This window comes from Crocuta crocuta, unplaced genomic scaffold (assembly GCF_008692635.1).
Source record: "Crocuta crocuta isolate KB4526 unplaced genomic scaffold, BGI_CrCroc_1.0 scaffold289, whole genome shotgun sequence".
In the NCBI taxonomy this organism is placed as follows: Eukaryota; Metazoa; Chordata; class Mammalia; order Carnivora; family Hyaenidae; genus Crocuta; species Crocuta crocuta.
In genome coordinates, this window is record NW_027533264.1 from 1,512,287 (window position 1) to 1,534,514 (window position 22,228).

A 22,228-nucleotide genomic window follows, 5' to 3' on the forward strand; every position below is an offset into this window, starting at 1 on the left:
GGTCAGTCCCTTCTCAGCCCATCACTCGGGGGCTCAAACTCTAGAACTTGAACATCCCGGCTCACCTACGAGCCAAGGAAGCCAGGTTATTTACATCACAATTTGTGTCCTCACCGCTGAAAGCCACAAGCAGCCGTGACCCCGGCGGCAGTGTCATCCACTCTGACCAGGGCCTGAGTGTGCCGGCCCTGCCTGGGCTGGCTCTTTGGTCCTCTTCCCTTTTTGGGGATCAGAGTGTCCTTAACAAGACCTGCCTGAAAACAACGTCTACCATGGAGCCCGCTTATTACCCTTTGTCACAGGCCAAGAAAATGGCCCCTGGAAATGTTTCTCATTTTGTTTCTCATTTCCGCCTCCCACGGTCCTGGGTGCTAGCTCTGAGGCTGAGTCTGGGCCGAGGACAAGGTGGCTTCCAGTCAAGGTGAATGGAGAGTGGGGGGTGGAGAAAAGACATCTGAGGGGGAACAGGGCCAACACCAAGGTCTACAGAGGCCTCAGTTCCAGGCCCAGCCATGTGGTTTCAGGCAAGGCACGCTGCCCTCTCTGGTCCCCAGTTCTAGCCTGGTGAAAGGAGGGAGCAGGAGAGGCGATTCACGCCTCTGCTTGCATCCATTCCCAGGACCTCGAGTCTGCTCCCCTGTCCCCTTCCAACAGAGCAGATCACAGCCGGACTCTGGAGCCAGCCAAGACTGGGTCTCTTGCTAAGTCTCCTTTCCTTGTAATGTCCACCTCCCATGACCGATCATGCCGGCCAGCAGGAGACAGAGTCCAAACCGAAATCGATCTGACGTCCCAAGCGCACAGCCTTGTCCAAGAGGCACCTGTTAGGGGTCGGTTGTCGTTGTGGTTTGTTGTACCTTCTGGCTCAGGCGTGAGCAAGGCCCACTGTGTGCGGTTAAGGGTGTCCGCCCAACATGAATCACATGGCGAGCCGACACATTCCAGGTCAGGACTTGCCCCTAAGGGCCCCAACATCATGAGCGGCCCAGGACGGGTGCACACCCGCACACTCCATCTGACCTACGTGTACACTTCAGTGCAGCTCCCAGGCTGGGACATGTGACCGAGGCTGCTCCCTCCCGGCTCCAGCTGACCCCAGGGTGCCCGGCGACAGCCAGACTCTGTTAACAAGTCAGAGCCACGGCTGCCCTGCGATCACCCTTGCAAGAAAGCAGAAGGAACACACTTCCTTCTGCAGCTCCCCCGGCGGGGGCCCAGGCGCATCTTTTTTTTTTTTTTTAAATTTTGCCTACCTTTTTGACTGCACACTGGAAGCCAGTCTGCTTGTCCTCCATCCTGTGCACCTCTCCGAAGGAGCCTCTGCCCAGGCACGGCTGGTGCATGGCCCAGTGGACCTCCTCTCGGTACTCATAATCCACCGGCTTGAGTTTCTGGGGTTGGCAGGAAGAGAGAGGCCAGTTTCAGGGCCGGGGCAGCAAGGGGACGAAGCGTTACAGTGAGGAAGGCTCTCTGGCTGGTTGTCCTTGCCAGGCTGCTGGGGGCAGAGCCCTCACAACCAAAGACACCCCTGGGGTCTGAGGCAGGGCTCTGCAGAGGCAGGACTAGACGGCGTTACAGGAATAAGGTGAAGGCAAAGGACAGCTTCTCAGGCTGCCCAGGCTAAGCCGCTCCCGGTGAGAGGTCCTTCTCCCCGGACTTATGGGTGTGGGACAGAAATGGAATTGTCGGGGCGCCTGGGTGGCTCAGCCAGTCAAATGTCTGACTCTTGACTTGGGCTCAGGTCATGATCTCACAGTTCATGGGTTTGAGCCCCTCACAGGGCTCTGCCCTGATAGGGCGGAGCCTGCATGAGATTCTCTCTCTTCTCTCTGACCCCCACCGCCAACCTCTCTCTCAAAATAAGTAAATCAAACTTAAAAAAAAAAAAAAAAGGAACCATCAACAACTTTGGCTGAAAGTATAGCTCAGAAGCTAGAAGGCAGAAGAAAGGGAACAGACCATGAAGAGAGGTAGAGGACAAGGGATCGTGTCAAAGACGGATGGAATAAACCCCAGAAATTTAAGTCCGGTAAAATTCAGTTAGAGTTATAAAGCTCTCTGGGAAAGAAGTGGAGGGAAAGAGGAAGGTCAGGGGCACTTGATGTCTGCTTATTCCTGTTTTCTCAGTATGTGAAACACACACACACTCTTCAGCAATAACTCAAGAACTTCAGTAACTTCAGAAGAACTCAAAACGGAAATATCTAAGAAGGCTGAAGAGTGATCCGGAGGGGCAACAGGGGATCCTGCCCCTCGCCAGTGATGAGCACTTTCCTACTATCTGATGTGTTATCACGTGCATGAGTGACTTCGATAAAGAGTGCAGTCTATGCCCCCCCATCCCCCCCTGCAAAGGTGGGAAGCGGAGAGGGTCTGGCAGGTTTCTCGTGGTGCCTCGTCCCCCAGAACAGGTCCCACGTGACTGCAGGCTGCTGCCCTGGGCCCCGGAGTGGGTGGCATGTGTCCTGTGCGTGGGGGATGGCTTACCTCTGTAAGCAGGACCCCCTCGCTGTCCATTGTCTCGGGGCTGGGCTTCCGGGGCTTGGAGCCCCCCGCTGACCAGGTCTTGGCCAGGCTGGCCAGGCTGTGGGCCTGGCCTGAGCTCACGCTGCCTTGCAGGGCGTGCACCATGTACTCCTCCACAGAAAACTTGTCACATGGGCCCCGGGACGGGCAGCCGGGCTCCAGGTGGGGGCCAGGCACAGCCTTCTGACTGTCCATACAGGCCAGTTTGCCCAGGTGGGGGCCGGGCAGGGGCTGCTGGCTGTCCATACAGGCCAGTTTGTCGAGGAAGAAGGACTCTAGGGGGTGAGGCTTCCAGGGCTGGAGAGGGTGGAATGGGAAGGGATGGGGCAGTCTGTTGTAGGGGAAGGGGTGAGCGGGCTGGGGCAGGGGGCCGAGGTCCTGGGGGTGGTGGAGTTTCCACACATATTTTAGACATTGCAAGGGGCTGATCAGCTTGTGGAGTTCCGATCGAGGCAGTGCTGGCCGCAGGCCCTCCTCGAGTTTCTTAAAACAGAGTTGGCCAAGACCCGGCTCCTTCAGAGGCTTGGTGAACTGGAGGGCGTTCCTAACATACGGGGGGCCCAGTGGAGACTCGTCCTCCTGTGGGGGAAACACAGGCAGTAGCACACGGGGCCGGGCAGAGCCGTGGCGCCGGCCCGAGGGCCCCACGAGCCTGGGGTCGGCAGGGCACCGGCAGGGCTCACCTGCACGGGGACGGTGCAGCTCTCTTGCTCTGGGGTTCGAGGGAGGGGTTTGGCCAAGGCCGTGCCGGCCTGAGCCAGGGACCTGGAGCTCTTCTTCTTGCGTTTCTTCTGGGCTTTGCTGCGGCGCCTCCCCTTCCAGCACACGCGGGCCATCTTGCCCTCGGTGGCGTGGGCCACATTGTTTGGGATCTGATCGAGACTCTCAGCCTGGCTGTCAAAAAGGACGGATACGCACGTTGAGCATGAGGAGGCGGGGAGGCGGAACAGCTCGGGTAACTGCGGTTAGAGTCGTGGAGACCTGAGCTCAGGTCCTGGCTGGGGGAGTCCTTGCGTGAACGTGGGTGAGTTCCTAAGCCCCAAGGAGCCTCCGTTTTCTCGTTTATAAAATGGGTGTGGGATTTCCTGCCATGCAGAGGAAGATGAGGCTGAAAGGCAACCGCTCATTTAAAAAGCCTACTGGGGGCCTGATCCCAAGGCAAACTTCCAATAGACGGGAGCTATTGGTACCGTGAGGGGGCTCTCCGGGGGGGATGGGCAGACGCGCGGTTCTCTGACCGCTCTGGGGAGGGGCGGGGTGTGGGACGCGGAGGGTCATGCTCCCCGGAGGGCATTCTCAGCTCTGACTACAGTTTGTTTCTGTTGCCTCTGGACGGAGGGATAGTTGAGTTTGGGCACTTCACCCCCACTGGTTCCTGGAGATATCTGGTTTCTGGGAATGTAAGTTGCTGTATAAACACAGACATCTCGGCTGGGCTGATGCCCGGGACCAGGGGAGCCTTCCTTCCTCCGACAGTCTAGAGGCTCACTACCACCATGGATCCAAGCTGGTGTTTCCCCTTGCCAGGTATTAAGGCACTTGCCACAGAACAGTGTCTGAAAAAGCCACGGCCAAATGGCTGCGGGACGGACCACAGAGTCTGCTGCCCCCCAGTGGCCTCATCTTCTGCCCCCCCGCCCCCCCTCGCCAAAGGGGCAGACTCACACCAGCCCTGGGGCGTGCCTCTAGAGGCCTACGGGCTTCTCTCAGGCACCTGCAAGAAATGGGCCCATGAGAAACCCCCTACTCTGGGCCAAAAGGCATCTGGGGCAGCGTAAGGAATCTGAGCAAACACTGAACCTTTTGCGGTGCAAGAGCCGCGCCCTCCCCACAACCTTTCCATCACGAACACTTGCCAAATCCCAATGACAAAAAAAGTCCGTCTGCTGGTTGAGGAGGCAACTGTCTCCAGGTTCACCTACAGTTGGCCAAAAACCAGCTTTGGGGATGGGGGGCCTGGGGAACAGACTGAGCCCCCTTCCGGCTTCCTTCCCACAGGGCCACCTGGCTGTGAATCTGTCTGTCCCTTCCTGATCCCAAACTCTCACCCCTCCTTGGGGGTGCGTGTCGCAGGGGGAAGGACACCAGCGGCTTTTTCCCACAGTTGGAGCGGCCTCTCGGCCCAGCAGGGAAAGCGACTCCTGTTCCCAGAACCCTCCCTATTGATGGGAACCGAGGAGGAGCGGCCAGGACTCTGAGGAGCATAAAAATAAAACGTCAAGCTGATGGGACCCAGAGGCAGTCATCCACACACCACGAAAAGCTTTTGAAAAGCTTCTTTGGCTGACGGAGCGGTTCGGCCAGGAAAACCTGGGCAGGTTCCAGGAGCTGAACCACAGGTGCTGGAGGAGGGAGCCAGGGGTCACTTGGGAGGGGCCTGGGCGGGCAGCTGGCGGGGGGTGGGGAGGGATGGCATGGTTGCAGTCCCCTGGTACCCACGCAAGCTGGCCTCCTTACCTGTACTGTTTGGACCCAGCGATGAAAATCCTCTCTGAAAAGGTGGGGCTGAACTCTTGGCTGTTCTCACCTAGTGAGTCAAGGGAAAGAGACGTTGGACAGGCAGAAAGGAGGAAGAACAGGGACGCGCACCGAGGAGACAGACAGCTTATTNAGCAAAGGGCATGCTGATAATCGGGGCTCACAGGGGTGCCCACCACACTTCACCGTGGCGCTTAAGTGAGATGATCTATATATAACACTCAATGAGGTGCGCGGCACATAGTAACAGCTCAGTACGTATCAGCTATGGTGTTTGTAGGCATGTACGTACATGCGTGTATTATGACCCTTTGCACACCACTCGCTCCATTTGAGTTTGTGTTTTCTCATCTCTCCTGAAAAACCAGCCAGAAGGAAGTAGAAGACAGGGAAAATGCCAGCACGAGCTGCCAGGCTCTGCCCCAAGAAAGCCTCTTGGAGGGGGTAGGGGTGGGGCGGGGGAGAGAGGAGGACTTCAGGCTCTGGTGGCAGTCACCATGCAGAGTCATTTTGAAGTTATCTTGAGTGGAAGCAGAAGGGATGAGACCCAGTTCCCGCCCTGCAGTGGCCTATGTCCCCTCAACCGGCTCAGCAGGCCCCAGAGCAGGTGTTCGTTCTCTAGGGTGGGGCCACCTTGACATGGAAGGTGGTGGAGGGCCTCCAGGCCCCAGAGGGGCTTTCCAGGAGACCCGGCCTTTCCCGCCTGGGGCCTCTCCAGAGATGCACAGGCTGCCCAAGGTCACCTCACAAGGCTAATGGCCTGCCTGACGATCCTGCCAAAAGAGCCCCAGGACCTGGGNCCTGCTCCGTTCGTGCCGCGCAAAAGCTTCCACACGCCACTCCTCCCTTCTGTGCTCTGTTCCCAGGCACCGTTACGGCTCCCGCTTCGATTAATTCCTGGCTTACCCCGCCGGGGTTGCGTCTGGTGAAAATCTCAGACAGCCGCCGCCCTGCCCTCCCAACCCTTGTGCAGGGACGCGCGCACCTGCAGGCCCGCCCACCAGCCCTCTCTGTCGCCAGCCCGGGCCCTTACATTCGGCCTGCGCGATGATGGAGATGGCGGCCAGTCCTCCCTCGGAGCCTTCCTTGGCTGTGCCTTTCGTGATCACGTCATTCAGGATGTCCCACTTCCCGCAGAACACGGGGCTCTTCTCCACGGCCTCGAGCTTGCTGGCGGGGCTTGGCTTCTTCCCCATCGCCTGTGTCTTCTCCTTGGCCTTGGCGAGCTCCTTCTGCTGCCCGGCCGCCGAACCAGGGGCGCCTGGGCAGGCCATTTCCATCACTGCCATCTCCCAGGCTCACGCTCACCCTGAGGGACCAGACACAGAGCAGGTCACTCCCAGACCCCATGGGGCCCTGGGCCAGGCTGGGTTGGAGGAGAAAAGAGGGGGAAGGGCTCTCTGCCTCATATATTTACCTTCCAAACAGCCCAAGTGACAAAGGAGTCAACCCTTCTTGTTCCATGCGGCACAAGTGCCCCCCCGCACTCCCCCCCACCCTGGTCCTGTCGGCATACCACCACAAACACCCCCGCACTCTGCCCACAAGGAGGATTCCAGCCCGCTTCCTCAAGAATAACCATAGCACAGACATCTGGCTTGGTTCTTTCTTGCTTTTATAAATACTGGCTCAGTCGTTTTCTGCTGTTCGTTTTATGGTGAATTTTTCTCCCTCAGAACGTGGTGGTGCATTCCATACTCTGAAACTGCCGGTCAGCCCATGGACTCTACACGAACCTTGCCTTCTTAGAGGACACGTCTACACTGGCCATGATGGCTTTTCTCCAAACGAAGAGAATCAAGTTTTTGTTCCCTTGCAGGAGGTGGATAAATGTATGTGCATGTGTATGTATATAGATTTATGTGTGCATATATACATCTCACACACACACACATATATGTGAAACTTTTCAAAGTCTAAAAATCAGCATGCAAATGGCAGCGCCTGCACTTGGCTTCTTTCCCGGGATGCATCTGTCTGCGGCCTTCCAGAAGGAACTGCCGTGCTTCCTTCTGTAATAGCCATACTCATCTGCTGAAAACCTCAGCATCATTATTCTTTCAGGCAACATTAGCAGTGGAATTTATATTAGAGCCCCGACGCCAACCGAAACCTCTAGAAATCAGAAGACAAAGCACAGGGCTTCATCCCTCTCTGGGCTCTCCCTCCAGCAGTGCTGCGTCTTCCCCGGAAGCCCCATGGGGTGCGGCGGGGGGAGCCTGCTGTTGAGACAACCTGTGCAAACAGCATGTGGACTAGAGCTGTCAGGAAAGAGATCTGCACCGCTCTGGGATTGCTCCCATCTGGGAACCCTTTTTGGGACTAGGACTGTGGACTCCCAAGGCGCAGGTCCCTCCTGGGTCATGACTTGCTTCACACCAAGCCTGAGAAGGCACCACATTTGGACAGGTTTTTAATAAGTGCTCTCTGCTGGCGGGTTGCTCTAAAGCTGCTGCTAACAGATGGGAGTCTTCCCTGCTGTACGTGCCCTCATTCCAGAACACGCTTCCATTTGCTCGTGGGGCAGGGAAGGCAGGCCATGTGAAGGCAAACCGCGACACCGCTGGCCCTCTGCCCTGGGTGGCTAGAAGCCGACATGGGACAGTGTGGGGCTGGGCATCTCTAGGCTGAAGCGCTCTTCCTATCGAGTTGGCCCCACTGCGATGGCCACGAAGCACAGAACCAGCTCCACTGAGGGGAGGCCGGGGGTGGGATGGGTTCGTTGGTCACTACTAATTTGATCCTTTCATCTCTGCCGGTTTTGAACTCAGAGCAGCTCCAGCTTTCTGCACAGATGCCTGGGTGTGGCCCCGAATTCTGATGCTGCAGAGGCTGTGGCGGGGAGCGGGGTGGGGGGGGAGTGTCTTGTTACTGGATGACCTGAAGAAGTCCAAGGGGTGTTCTGACTTCCTACCTGTCAGAACAAGTGCCTACCTGTCTCAGTCTCTTTACCAGGGAAAATGGGGTCTTAAAAACAAGCCCCGGGGCGCCTGGGTGGCTCAGTCGGTTAAGCGTCTGACTTTGGCTCAGGTCATGATCTCATGGTTCGTGAGTTCGAGCCCTGCATTGGGCTCTGTGCTGACAGCTCGGAGCCTGGAGACTGCTTCGGATTCTGTGTCTCCCTCTCTCTGCCCCTTCCCTGCTCATACTCTGTCTCTCTCTCTCTCTCAAAAATAAATAAACATTAAAAAAAAATTCAAACAAACAAACGAAAAGTGAACCCAAGCCCTCCGGGCCTAACACCACTAGAGCTGCGCCTGCAGCGGCCTCAGAAAAGCTTTCATCTCATCCTCACTTGAAGCAACTGATGCAAACCAGGTGGCGACTTGCCCAAGGTCACCCGGCCTTGTATGGCACTATAGGACCAGGGCCTAAAACCATAGCTCCAGGCTGGGCCGCCCCCTCCCCAAGTCCCCGGCACTACAGAGACACTCAAGGGGGACACCCATGGCCCTGCCTGGTCAGAAGGCTCCCGAGGGCAGGAGTGGTGCCCTCGGTGTGTGGCACAGTGGGGCACAGATGGGATAATTGACATTGGCTGAACAGGGGAACCGGAGGATGACCTTCAGAGACAGGATGATCCTGGGCACCAGGGATGAAAAGAAGGTTCCGTGAGGCTAAGCTGTCAGTGGTCGCTGCAGGGGCACCCAGCTGTTGGAGATCGAGCTGCGCCTGGGCTCACATGTTTCTGCCTGACATGGCTCATCGTTAGTTAGAGCCCTCCAGAAAGGCTGGGGGCGGCCCCTCTCCACCAGGAGCCGTCCTTTCCCTTTGGCAGTTGGCCGGGCCGCTGGCCAGGGGCCCTGACCCTCCTCCGTGAGCGTGCTGGGCTCCCAAGGCCCAGAGAGGCTGAGGCTGGGGCAGCGGGGCTAAGGGCCTCCTCTGCAGTTCCCTGATGACTCACCCCACAGCCCGGCAGGCGGAGAGGGGAACAAGCAGGCCGCTGAGAGCTCAGCCAGCAGCTGGCCGCGGAACCTGTGAAGGGCACGGGAAAGCAGGCTGACCCTCACCTCCCAGGGGCACAAAATCACGGCCTGGGAGCTGTACAGCTTCTCCTGTGCCATGTGACCGTGACTCAGACCCTCCCTGACGGTCTCCAAGTTCAAGAAGCTATTCTCAGGACACTCTGGCCTGACAGCAGCTCTCCTACACAGTCACACACGCTTGCTGCCCTCCCTCCTTCCCCCCTGCTGTAAGGGGTCTGAGCTACAAAAGCCAGGATTCTCACGAAGTCTGGGACGGCTGGCCCAGCCCCGTGCTTGTTGCCCCTTCCCTCTCCCACAGCTTGTGGGGCGTAAAGACGGAGTGGGGGCCAGCTGCGTCTCTGCCTTTGAAGGCGTGTCAAAATCCTGATCCGTTACTCAGTCTGGACGCTCTCCCCGGCTCCTCTCAGGCCTCAAATGCCTTCTGCCCCTCTGCTCTCTGTCAAGAGCAGACGATGTGGGCACTGGCAATGGCCAAATGCACTCAGCTCACCTACAAGGCCACAGAAACGAAAGGGGAAAGGGAAAGCATGGAATTTATTCACTCTTCTTTTAGGGCCTGATGCATGTACACTGCCTGTCTCTCTTCTCTGGTGCCTCAGTGGCCCCCCCCCCTCTCCAGAGAAGTCTCAGGGTAGGAATGGCTGGGACAGTACCAGAGTAACCCTTGGGCATATCTGTATGGCCTCCTTGCTGTGGGCAGGGCTCTTGGGCCCTGACACAAACTTGGCTCCCTCACCAGCTAGTAAAGCTCTTCTGTCCGAGTTGGGTGATTCTTAACGTGGCTTGAAGGACAGCTTCAGGACGGTCTGTGACCCGCAGAAACTACATGCGGTTTCTACTTTTCCAGGGAAGAGGTCTACAGCTTCCATCGTGTTTTTTAAGGGTCTGACGTTCCCCAGAAGGTTACTGTAGCCTCTCCAGAAGGTCAAGGCCGGGGTTAAGTGCCTGATTTTGGCATCGCTCTTCCATGCCAAGGAAGAGCTCAAAAACACCGCAGCTTCCTCCCTGGAGGCAAGTTAGAATAACCAGATAAGTTCTGAAATGCACTTGCCCTACACCTACTGAATCAGCTGCTGGGCGTTAAGCCCAGAATCTGTACTTTTGACAAGTTCTCTGGGTGATTCTGATGCCAAGGGGCCATCTGACCCCTGCTTGATCCTGTAAGTCTGTGGTGCCCAAAATGGCAGCGACCAGCCACATGTGGCCATCTATACTTAAATCAACTGAAGTTCAATAACATTTAAAATCAGTTCCTCCATCACACTAGTTACCAGAGTGGACGGTGCTGACAGAGAACATCTCCATCCCTGCAGAAAGTTCTAACAGACAGTTCTTAGTTAAGGCTACGATAGCGATGTTTTCTCCGACAGCAAAATTTCTGTTTCTGGGATCCTGGGACAGGACTGGAGTTTAGACTAAACGAATTGCTGATTAACTGGAAGGTACGAAAATAAGATTTACTTTGCTCTTCAGTGATGATAACCTTTCCAAAATGTATCGTCTTTCAGTTCCCTCTTTTAGTGAGTACAGTAAAAACACCAGACTAGGAACTAGGAGACTGAGTTCTGGCTTTGGCAACTTAAAAAAAAAAAAAAAAAAAAGGCAGTGAGACCATTTTGGTCAAATGAAATCCTAGCTCAACACCCAATATATAAAAGAGCTAGAAGCACGGAAATGATACGTGGCTCACACAAGAAAGAGCTGCTCACTAAAGAAGGTGGGCGGGAGCCCCACACACTCAGCTTTCTCTCATCCACCCAGGATTTCTGTGGAAGCCGAAGTCCTCTCTTCTGAGGAAGAGAGCTTGCAAGCCAGTGGCCTAGGAAATCTTCTGTGGTTCCTTCTAGTTCCCCAACTAGATGTAACTGATCCATCAGGGTCCTTGGAGGGCACAGTGACCGATTCAGAACCAACGCTGTCAACATTCACTAAGCACCTGCCACGATGGACCTCATTTTCAGATGTGAAGACTGAGGCCTGGAGAAGGTCAGTGGCCTGCCAGAACAGTCACACAGCCACAAGCTGTGGAGGTGGGGCTGGACCCACGTGGCTGTCCCCAAGGCCGCATGCTCAACATTGAGCAGGCCATCCAATGCTTCTCTTAGCTGCTGCCGACTGGGTTTGAGGACCGGATGAGGTAGACTACATGACATTCCAGGCGGGCTGCCTGGCCCACAGAAGATGTTGGACCAAAGTTCGTTTTCTTGCCTTGCACCTGGCTCACGAACGCCATCACTGAGACAATGGGACTTCTCTGTGTTGGCACCATAAAGTCAAAGTCTCCAGCCGTCGCTGAGGCATTCGACACACTGAGCCTCGGTTCTCTGTATATAAAAGGGAAATACAAGGGGTGCCTGGGTGGCTTAGTCAGTTAAGCGTCTGACTTCGGCTCAGGTCATGATCTCATGGTTTGTGGGTTTGAGCCCTGCGTCGGGCTCCGTGCTGCCAGCTCAGAGCCTGGGGCCTGTTTCCGATTCTGTATCTCCCTTTCTCTCTGCCCCTCCCCTGCTCATGCTGTCTCTCTCTCTCTCAGAAATAAATAAAACATTAAAAAAAATAAAAAAAAAATAAAAGGAAAATTTAAATCTCTGTCTCATAGGGTCATCTTGGAAACGTCCACCGACGGTCCATGGCCAGTCAGGGCAAATCTCTGTCATGACTCTTTCATCTGGAGGTACAAACTTATCGTCCTCTGAATGCCCAGAGGGGACAAATAGCAGAAGCAGAATGACTCAACTTCCTTAATAAGATATTAGTTGAAAACCAATCTTATTCTGATGCTTCCTCTTTTAAGCCTTCAGCTTGCCTGGCCGCTAGGCTGCACTGGGCTTGGCTTTGCCTATCAAGAATGAGGGGCTGTGTAGGAAGGGGAACCAAGGTCAAGTGCAAGGCAGAGCGAGCAGGCCTGGCAAAAACAGCCATCTGGCCTGGCAGATCCCGAGATCCCCATGCACGCTCAGCCCTGGCTCCCCTTTCTACCCTGCCTGCTCTCCCTAGCCTCCCCTACCCCCAGCCAATCCGCCTCTTTCACTTGCCTCAGCACAGCAGCAGTGGGTAAGCCTCTGATCCTCTTCCTTTGCTCACCCTGTTGCTCTAGTAGACGATATCTTCTTCCTTTATTGCTGTCCGTCTAGCCCTCACCCATCCTTTATAACCTATCCCTCAATGAAGCACCTGCATTCACTCCCCAAGCGTTCAGTGCGTCTTCCCTAAATGCCAGGGCCTGGACTGTGTACTTTGCCTCCTTTATTGATGAACCTCACGGGAACCTTGCAACGCTGGTGATATTATTCCCATTTTATAGATGAAGACATTAACGCTCTAAGAGATAAGTTGCCTGCAGAAACAAAAATGAGGCCCGATTTACAAAACTAGAGTATCTACCACAGGGTTGGGGCTCAAGCTTTCTGGCACCTTCCCCCAGGACCTTAGAATTCTCAGTTCTATTCTAGAACAAAAGCTGAGCCACTGCCTGGGTGGCTCAGTCGGTTAAGCATCTGACTCTTGATTTCAGCTTAGGTCACGATCTCACAGTTTGTGAAATCGAGCGCCACATCCAGCTCTGTGCTGACGGCGAGGAGCCTGCTTAGGATTCTCTCTCTTCCACTCTCTCTGCCCCTCCTCTGCTCTCTCTCTCTCTCAAAAAATAAATAAACATTAAAAAAAACTTGCTGGCAGAGGTACCTGGAACATCAAGGAACAGAGCAGTATTACGACCCATGTGTCTATTATGGCTTATTTAAAAAAAATTTTTTTTAACCTTTATTCATTTTTGAGAGAGAGATAGACTGCGAGTGGGGGAGAGGCAGAGAAACAGGGAGACACAGAATCCTAAGCAGGCTCTAGGCTCGGAGCTGTCAGCATGGAGCCTGATGCGGGACTCGAACCCACAAACTGTGAGATCATGACCTGAGCTGAAGTCGGACACTCAACCGACTGAGCCACCCAGGTGCCCCATTACTGCTTCTATTTTACCCACAGAGTCTATCCACTGTCCATTATAATTTCTTAGCCTGGGTAGGCAGGAAGCACAAGAACCAAAAATGAGGGGTCTTCGGTAAAAGCTGAATCAGCAATACGCTGGTCAGAGTTCAGTCAAGTTACACCACCGAGATGTCAGGACTTTTAACCGGATTCGTTGTAACAGGTCATTTCATTTTCTTAAAACAATCACAACGAAAACTCCACATAAATACATACACATGGAAACAAGAATTCCAGGAGAGCCAGCACTACCTTTACTAAACTAGGCCCTGGGGGATGTGCTTTGGCAAGGAGAAAAGTAAGCCAGAGAAGTGGGATGCAAGAAACAACGGAAGATACAGGAAGCTGAAAATGTGTGGGTCAATTAAAATGACAATGGAATGTTAAAAAAAAAAGTTTAGGGGTGCCTGGGTGGCTCAGTCGGTGGCATAGGTCATGATGTCGCAGTTCAGAGTTTCCAGACCTGAGTTAGGCTCTGTGCTGACAGCTAAGAGCCTGGAGCCTACTTTGGATTCTGTGTCTCCCTCTCTCTCTGCCCCTCCCCCACTCATGCTCAGTCTCTCTCTTTCAAAAATAAATAAACATCAAAAAATTATTTTAAAAAGATAGACGTAAAAAATAGTCTATTTTAAAACATTAAGTTCTAGAACCATAAATAAGGAAGAAAGTTGGGGGGGATATACAACGGGTAAAGAGTAGTAACAGCCTTGTCGTTTTGTGAAATTTACATATAAGGAGGTTCATATTTCATTAGAAGAAATTACAGTTAAGTATGTATGTTGAAATTTAAGAGTGACTATAAGAACAGAAATATAATTCGGAGTTTCCAAACCAGAAGTGTAAAGAAAGAAAAACTGAAAGCTTGATCACTCTAACAAAAGGCAAGGAAAGAAGGGGAAAAAATAGGGGTGCCTGGGTGGCTCAGCTGGTTAAGTGTTCGACTTCAGCTCAGGTCATGATCTCATGGTTCGTGAGTTCGAGCCCCGCGTCGGGCTCTGTGCTGACAGCTGGGAGCCTGGAGCCCGCTTCGGATTCTATGTCTCCCTCTCTCTCTGCCCCTCCCCTGCTCACGCTCTGTCTCTCTGTCCCTCAAAAATAAATAAACGTTAAAAAAAATTTTAAAACAAAAAGAAGGAAAAAAACAGCAAGAAAAAGGACAGGAAGTACAAAATGAAAACAGAAATGAAGGTGGCAGAAACAAGAGGAAGTATTAGCGTAGCATTAATCACACATAGATTAAGCCCACCGACTGAAAGACAGATGACAGGATTTTAAAAGATCCAGCCAGATGCTGACTGAAAGGGGCAAAACAAAGTTACACAGAAAGATCGAAAATAAAAAATGAAAAGAGACAGGCCAGGCTAATACTAACCAAAGAAAGACATGGAATATTCATACTAGACAAAACTTTGAAGACAAAAAGATTTAACAATCTCTTATGTGCACCCAATAAACAGCCTCAAAATCCAAAAGGCTGGTGGCAAGCTGAGGCTTTAGGAATGAGCGAGGTTTCTGCTTTGGAGTGTGCCGGACCGGCAAACGGCACAGCCGGGTCTCAGAACACTGCATTCTTTGAGCGGGTGTTGGAGCCTGCTGGGGCTTGGGCCCTGTGCTGAGTGCTGGGTCTATACTGGGCACGGACACCCAGGCTCTTGAGGAGCTCACAGTCCGCTAAGGGAAAGAGACAAGCAGCCAGAAAATTCCATTACAGGGGCGCCTGGGTGGCTCTGCTGGTGAAGCGTCTGACTTCAGCTCAGGGCATGATCTCGTGGTTTCTGAGTTCGAGCCCCGCGTCTGCCTCTGTGCTGACAGCTGGGAGCCTGGAGCCCGCTTCAGATTCTGTGTCTCCCTCTCTCACTACCCCTCCCCTGCTTGCACTCTGTCTCTCTCTGTCTCAAAAATAAATAAAAACATGAAAGGAAAAAAATGAAAATTCCAATACAATATGGTCACGCAATGATCCACACAGAGACATGGAGGGCACCCAGCCCAGCCCAGTGGGCATCAGGAGAGACTTCCTAAGGCCCTTGGGCTACATTTCAAGGGATGAGTAACAGGTGCCCAAGAAAAACGAGAAGGTATTCCAGGTGGAGGGAATGGCAAAAGTTGAGGTGGGTCTGGAGTCACAAACAGCTCGAAGTTGCTAGTGGGCAAAGCTTAGGCCGGGGAGCCCCAAGAGAGGAGCGTGCAGATGGGGTCTGGGTACCAGATCACAGAAATGTGTTTGGTCCTGATGCACCTGCAGGGGTTAATTCTTAGCCAAAGGGGTAGAATCCAGAGATAGAGTTCCCAAAGATGGAGGAACCTATGGGGTAGGGGGAGAGGGGCAGGGGTAGGGGCAGGGGGGGAGGGCNCCTTGGGGAGGCCGGCTTAATTCTCTCCCTCAGGCAGAGAGGGAGCTGGCTCTGGGACCTAGGGACACATCTGAGGAAGGAGGAAGAGCACCGTGAGTGAGAGTCAGCTGGAGGAATCTCCGGACTCGGCCTCACACACCAGCTTGAGGCCTGCTTCCCAGGAGGGCAATTGCTGCCTAAGCACCTCCCATTAGGGAGGCCAGGAAATGTGAATGCACATCAATCATTAAAATCGTACAGATCAATTGTAAAATAAAAACCTGACATGCCCACAAAAACCCGGTCGTGCCAGTGCCATGGTCAAACCGCTGGGCTAACTATGATGTATGGAATGACATTTCTGACCGTCCCNGCTGGCCCTGCACGTGCAGAGTCACTGCGGACGGGGTCGAGGCAGCCACCTCACGTCTGTTCACCTCTAGCTTCTCCCGGCCCCTCCTCCCATCCCAAGTGAAGCTTAAAGCATCACGCCCTTAACGTAACCTCAAGTTCAAAGCCATCTGTTGGCTCGGCCCTGCTTCTGGGCCCAGTATCAATTCTGTGGTCCACAATCTGTCTGACCACTATCTCCCTAAAAACACAGGGTTTGGCTAAGGCCGGTCTGATCTCTCCACACCCCACTTGCTCGCGACTCAAATCGACAGGTCCCTGTGTGTGCTGTGTCCTCGTGTGGGCCACCGTCCACATGCTGCTTGTCCTTTACGGACCAAGTTCAGGACATATGCCTCCAGGAAGTCCTTCCCAACAGTTTTATTGCACTAACGGTCTCCATTTCTGCCTGCCTATGGCACGGACCCTCCTCACCATCTCCCTGGCCCTTAATCACACCCTCACTCTCTTTCTCTCTCTTTTAAGTTTATTTATCTTGAGAGGGACAGAGAGAGTGTGAGCAGGTCAGGGGCAGAGACAGAGGGAGAGAGGGAAAATCCCAAGCAGGCTTGGTGTGGTCAGCATACAGAGCCTCATGTGGGACTCGAACCCACCAAACTGTGAGATCATGACCTGAGCAGAAATCAAGAGTCAGATGATTAACCCACGGAGCCACCCAGGCGCCCCACACCCTCACGCTCTTTACTCATCAAATGAACTAATAAAGATGAAAAACTCTGGAAATGAGAAAGCATAATACTCAGAGAAGACAGCCATTTCTCGTGTGCCCAACTCAGAGAATTGTGTCCAGGTATGGGGCAAACAGAAATATGGAAAAAGATGCATAATCAGAGACGGTCTGTGTTTTTTTATAAAGGTAAAACGGGAACAAAAATGTCTAATGACAGGGGGAGGATAATTATTAAATAAATCATGGCACAGCCATTAATGATGTTTACAAATAATTTTTAACTATATGGAAAAATGCCGAAGGGACACAGTACTAACAGAGAGAGAAAGGATTCAGAATTATATCTAAAGTATGATCCCACCTAGCATGTGTCCGTACCCTACATCCACCTTTATGAAAATGCAGACACCTAGCAACTGCCCTCTCTTGGTGTTTAGTGGTGTTTTATATGTATATATTTTTTACTCTTTTAATTTTTCCACTTTTTTCCAACAATCATATATTACTTTTATGTTTTCATTTTCTTAACTAAAAATTTTTTAAAGTTTATTTTGAGAGAGACAGAGAGAGTGAGTGGGGGAGGGGCAGAGAGAGAGAGAGAAAGAGAGAGAGAGAGATCCCAAGCAGGGGATTGAACTCACGAACTGTGAGATCATAACCTGAGATGAAACCAAGAGTTAGAGGCTTAACCCACTGAGCCACCCAGGCACCTCTTTCATTTCTTAGCAGAATGTTTCCAAGTCATTATAAAAAAATACAGAGAGGATATATAGTGCAAAGTGTAAGTCCTTCTCACCCTCCCCCCATCCCTCTGAGGGCATCCCAGTTAGTGGTTTCTTGTATATCCCACCAGAGATGTCCTCTGGGGAGTATTACTTTTTATAACGAAAACAAGCTGTGACCAGAAAAGGGTCTCTCGGTATGGGCTAAGGATTTCGGAGGCCTTCTGGCCCGTCTGTGAGGGGTCTTAATACACGCGTGACAGCTCTGTGTGGGGTCAGCAAGTTCCGGCAGCGCCGCTGCTAACATAGAAGGCTGGAGGTGGGCAAGCCCGTCCTTCTGGCTTTGGTTTTCACTTCTCTCTCGTTCTTGTTTCCCGCTGGGGACTGTGGGTTTTATCGGTTATGACTCAAGAAGTAGAAGGGGCTCAAAGATGGCCCTGCCAGCCGTCCTCAGTTCTGATGGCCCGTTTCTCTGCTTTTGTTTATAGTCATCGGGGACAAGTGTGTGCCGTAGCTGAGGCTGTGCTGGTACCGGATGGAAGGGACACTTGTGCGCCCCAGCGGTGTCACAGACAATGGGTCCCACGGCAGAACTGGACCAGCGAGAAGGCCACCAGCCCCTCCTTCCCTGCTTAGGTCACGGGTGGGACCCGGGGGGTGGTCTCAGTCTGGGAAACCCAAAGAAGGCAAGTTGTTCTGGCTAATCTCGCCTACCTTCCTGAGGTAATCTCTGGCCCAGTGTCTTTTCTTTTTAATCTATATTTTGTTCTCAAATACAAAAGGAATACTTGTTCACTGTAAAAATTTCAACCATACAAAGTATACAGAGAAGAAAGAAGGAAAGAAAGAAAGGAAGGAAGAAAGAGAGCTTTGCCTCATTCCCTCCTCCCTACAATGTAAGAAACCCTTAAATTTGGTATAAATCCTTCTAGGTCCATTAGCATTCATAGGCAAACACAGAGTTTGGGACTGATTTTAAAAGAAACACGGGCTTACACATATATAATATTATAACTTTTTAAATGTTTATTCATTTTTGAGAGACAGAGACAGACACAGCATGAGCGGGGGAGGAGCAGAGAGAATGGGAGGAACCGAATCCAAAGCAGGCTCCAAGCTCTGAGCTGTCAGCAGAGCCCAAAGCGGGGCTTGAACCCATGAACAGTGAGATTATGATCTGAGCCAAAATCGGATGCCTAACTGACTGAGCCACCCAGGCGCCACTATATACATAATATTCTACAAGTCACATGTTTCACTTAATAGATTATGGACACTGTTACATTTCAGTGTATGTAGATCGCTCTCATTTTTTTTAAATAGCTTCATAAGATTCTATGGTATAAATATACCACCATTTCTTCACCTAGTCTTCTACGGATGGACTTGCACATTGTTCCCAACTTTTCACTCTTATAAGGAATACTGCAAAACAAACAAACAAACAACAAAACAACCCCCCGCCCCCAACTGTTTATTTACTTCTTTGTGCACTTGAATCGGTTAATTCTAGGTGGTAAATATCTGGGACTGGAATTTCCGGGTGACCCTTTTCATAGTGGGCTTGCTCTTTTCTCATTTCTATATGTCAGAAAAGTAGGCAGCATTGATCAGTCCAGGACAGGTGGCTCCCAAATATATCAGCTACTTACTAGAAAGATGCTATCCTTGCCTTCAAGGCACTTATAACCTAGCTGGTGAGAACGGATGGATGGATAAATAAATGATAAAGCAATCACAAAATGATCTTGGGATCAGAGGGCCTTTGGAGGTCATTTATTCCAAGGTATCGCTTAATACTCCTGAGGATGGGGGCACCTGGGTGGCTCAGTCGGTTAAGCGTCCAACTTGGGCTCAGGTCATGATCTCACTGTTCGTGGGTTCGAGCCCCATATCGGGCTCTGTGCTGACAGCTCAGAGCCTGGAGCCTGTTTCAGATTCTGTGTCTCCCTCTCTCTCTGACCCTCCCCGGCTCATGCTGTCTCTCTCCCTCAGAAATAAATAAAACATTAAAAAAAAATACTCCTGAGGATGGCCCTCTTAGCTACATGACAGCATGGCCTTGGAGTCAAAAGATCTGAGTCTGAACCGTGGTCTCTACCACTCCGGTGTGTGACCAGGTGCAGATCACTTACTCTGAGACGCAGATGTCTCATCTGTAAAACAGGGATACTCAAACTGAAACAACAGGACTTTACAGGCCAATTAAATGCAAGAAGCAAACTCTAAATGCCCGAAACTGTGCCTGGAATACAGTGGGTGCTCTATAAACGTCAGCAAAACCTCCAGTGAGAAGGAAGCTGTCAGAAGATGAGCAGTCCTTTCTGGGGCTGGAAGTACCAGTTGTTTGAAAGTCCTTGCCTCTGCAGAGCTGACATCGACCTCGTCAAGCCTCTCACCGGCAGCCTTAGTGTCAGGAGGAAGGGCATCTGGAACAGACGCTGTCAAAGGAGGAGGGGAGAATCCCAAGACCACAAGGGCACAAGCCGTCAGCCAGAAAAGGCCAACCTACCAGGGGGGATGTTCTTTCAAGTGCATTCTGCACATGCCTTCCAGCTTCTTTCTCTGCTGGGGGTGCCTCAGCTCTGAATGTACTCAGGAACGAGCTGACGGTGGTTCCTGAGTCCATTCTGTAGTAAGGAACTCAGGACCCAGAAGCCCTCGGCAGCTCATGCTGTAATTAGCTGTCCTGTGGACATCTTTAAGTGTTTTCAACAACCGGCTCCTACGTGTATACACGTTAATTACATGCTGGTTGTCAATAATAATAAAAATAACAATGGCAGCTATTACCGCTTGCTACCTAGTAGGTAATGCATGCATGGTTTCTTGGACCCTCACAGTAATGCTGTAAGCAAGGTGCTAATACTGTCCCCTTTATATGGGGGAAGACACTGAGGCTCAGGAGGTCAAAAAATTAGTGTAAGGCTACTCCGCACAGAAGTGGCAGAAGCAGATTTGTACACAGGCCTCTTATGTCAAAGTACATACTCTTAGCCACAATGCTCTATTTTCAAATATTCTAAGCGTTAAGAATTGAGGCCCAAATACAGAAGTGGCCACAAGCCAGAGGTCTGTTAGTGAGAAACCCAGGGACTGACCCAGGAGGAAGCATCTCAATTAGGGAGCATAAATGCAGCCAGCCGATGTTTTGGGCAAAAGCAACTTGAAATGGTAACAGAGAGTGAGGACTCCAAGCTAGACATGTGGCAGGCCTGTGTTCCCTAGCCACCCACACCCAGCACAGGTATCAGCGAATACTTGTCACAAGGACCAATTCTATGACAAAGCTCAAATTTGCTATTCACTTTATGTTTTTAAATATTTTGAAAGAGAAAGGGAGGGAGGGAGAGGGAGAGAATCTCAAGCAGGCTCTGCGCTCAGCAGAGAGCCAGACGCGGGGCTCGAACCCACAAACTGTCAGATCATGACCTGAGCCAAGAAAGATCAATCCACTGAGCCACCCAGGTGCTCCAGCCATTCATTTTAGAAAACTTGGGTCCAGGCTATTTTACTTTGGTTTTTGTTGTTGTGTTGTTGTTTTTGAAAGGGGGGGAGCAGAGGGCAGGACAGAGAATCTCAAGCAAGCCCCATTGAGGGGCCCTGACCTGAGCCAAAAAATCAAGAGTCAAATGCTTGACCCAATGAGCCACCAAGGCGCCCCTATGTTGTTTTTTTAATAGCTACTATCTTCATCCATATGGTCAGTACTTTGTCTCTAAGCCCTCAAAAAAGAGCACTGTATGAGCTTTAAAAGAAAATTGTTACAATAGCATTTCCAATTCAACTTTTGAATCCTCGGCAAGCAGCGGGAGAGCCCATAGCGTACAGAAGGTGCCACTGGGGCATCACTGACCCACACAGACAATTATGGAATTGGTACGCGGGAGAATTTTGGGGGTGGGGAGTAGTACTGAAGGGGGGAAAAAACCCAACCACATGCATGCCTCATTTTATACACTAAATCGGCAAGGAATTTTTAACGTATGTTACGTAAAAAAACCTCAAGTGTGTTTTGTGGGGTATTCTGTGTATTTAAACTTTTGATTCAGCGGGGCTGCAGGGTATACCATTTGGTCATGATCAATTTCCAAAGATTACAGAACCATCAACTGCCCCTGACATCAGAATCATACCAAACTCAATCGGCTTTCTTCTGATGAGTCAAAATGCACTTCTGGGTCTTGCCAAGCCTTGAGGTCATCATCATAAGCAACATATGGTTGTGGAAAACAGATCTTCTTATTTAACCTTTTGAATTGGATTCTGAGCAAGGAGCAATTCCCTGGGCTATGGTTAATCCCACTGAAATACAGCCACTCCCCTCCTCTCTGGGTTTGTAACTCTGGTTTTCCCAGGTGGGACTGGCATCGAGCAGGGTACACCTGTATTCAGAGCGGACAGAGAAAGACAGGCTCAGCCTCCCTGTAAGGGAGGAGGCTCCAAGTTCGTTGTAGTCACTGGTGCCTGGTTTTGAAATTGAGGAACTAGTTTGAGGAACTTTAGAATAAACAAGAAACCCAAACAACTCGGCTTTCCACAGACGACTTCCAACGCACGGGGGTAAATGGAAGGAAGCATGGTGGCCCTGGAACCCTGCCCATGGCGTCATTTCAGACGCCGCCATACCGTATCCTTTGGCAGACTGGCCTGAGTGACAACTTGAGGATGCAAGCAGCAAAGGCGACTTTGACCTGTCCCTTTATAATACAGGGTCACATTCTTGCCCTCCTCCAGGAAAGGAAGAAAGGCTCGAGACCTGTGTACAACAGGGAATATTCCAGAGGCTCTCAGAGTAATCGCTGGTAAAGGAGGGGAAACCATGAATAGGCTGTGGCTCTCTCAGCCTCCTTGAGGCCATCAGAGCCTAGAAGGAGGAATATGGATACTACTCTTGTGCTTTCACTTGACCACAGATACTTAGCCAGTGGTTCCCATTCTCCAGGTGCTATGCTGGCCAACAGATGCCACTGGGACCAAGACAGACAAGGTCCCCGCCCTCACGAGGCTTTCGCTGCTGTAACCCTGGAAAGGCTTTTCTGGAATGCTGAACTTGGTTATTAAGAAGCACTACCATGGGTCAGGCTTTGAATCATTTGCCTCCGAACCTGTATCAGA

At 51.8% G+C, this 22,228-nt stretch overlaps 1 protein-coding gene across 1 annotated transcript in view; it reads right to left on the minus strand.

Moving 5' to 3' along the window:
- MAP3K14 (mitogen-activated protein kinase kinase kinase 14) overlaps positions 1-6,308 on the minus strand; it is a 20,555-nt gene extending 14,247 nt beyond the window's left edge. The window contains exons 1-5 of the mRNA XM_077747762.1: positions 6,038-6,308; positions 4,984-5,053; positions 3,210-3,420; positions 2,488-3,105; positions 1,254-1,391 (exon numbers count right to left, since the gene is read on the minus strand). Coding sequence (XP_077603888.1) covers positions 1,254-1,391; positions 2,488-3,105; positions 3,210-3,420; positions 4,984-5,053; positions 6,038-6,293 — 1,293 coding nt within the window. The 5' untranslated portion in view covers positions 6,294-6,308. The remainder of the gene's footprint in view (positions 1-1,253; positions 1,392-2,487; positions 3,106-3,209; positions 3,421-4,983; positions 5,054-6,037) is intronic.
- Between the last annotated feature and the right edge of the window lie 15,920 nt (positions 6,309-22,228).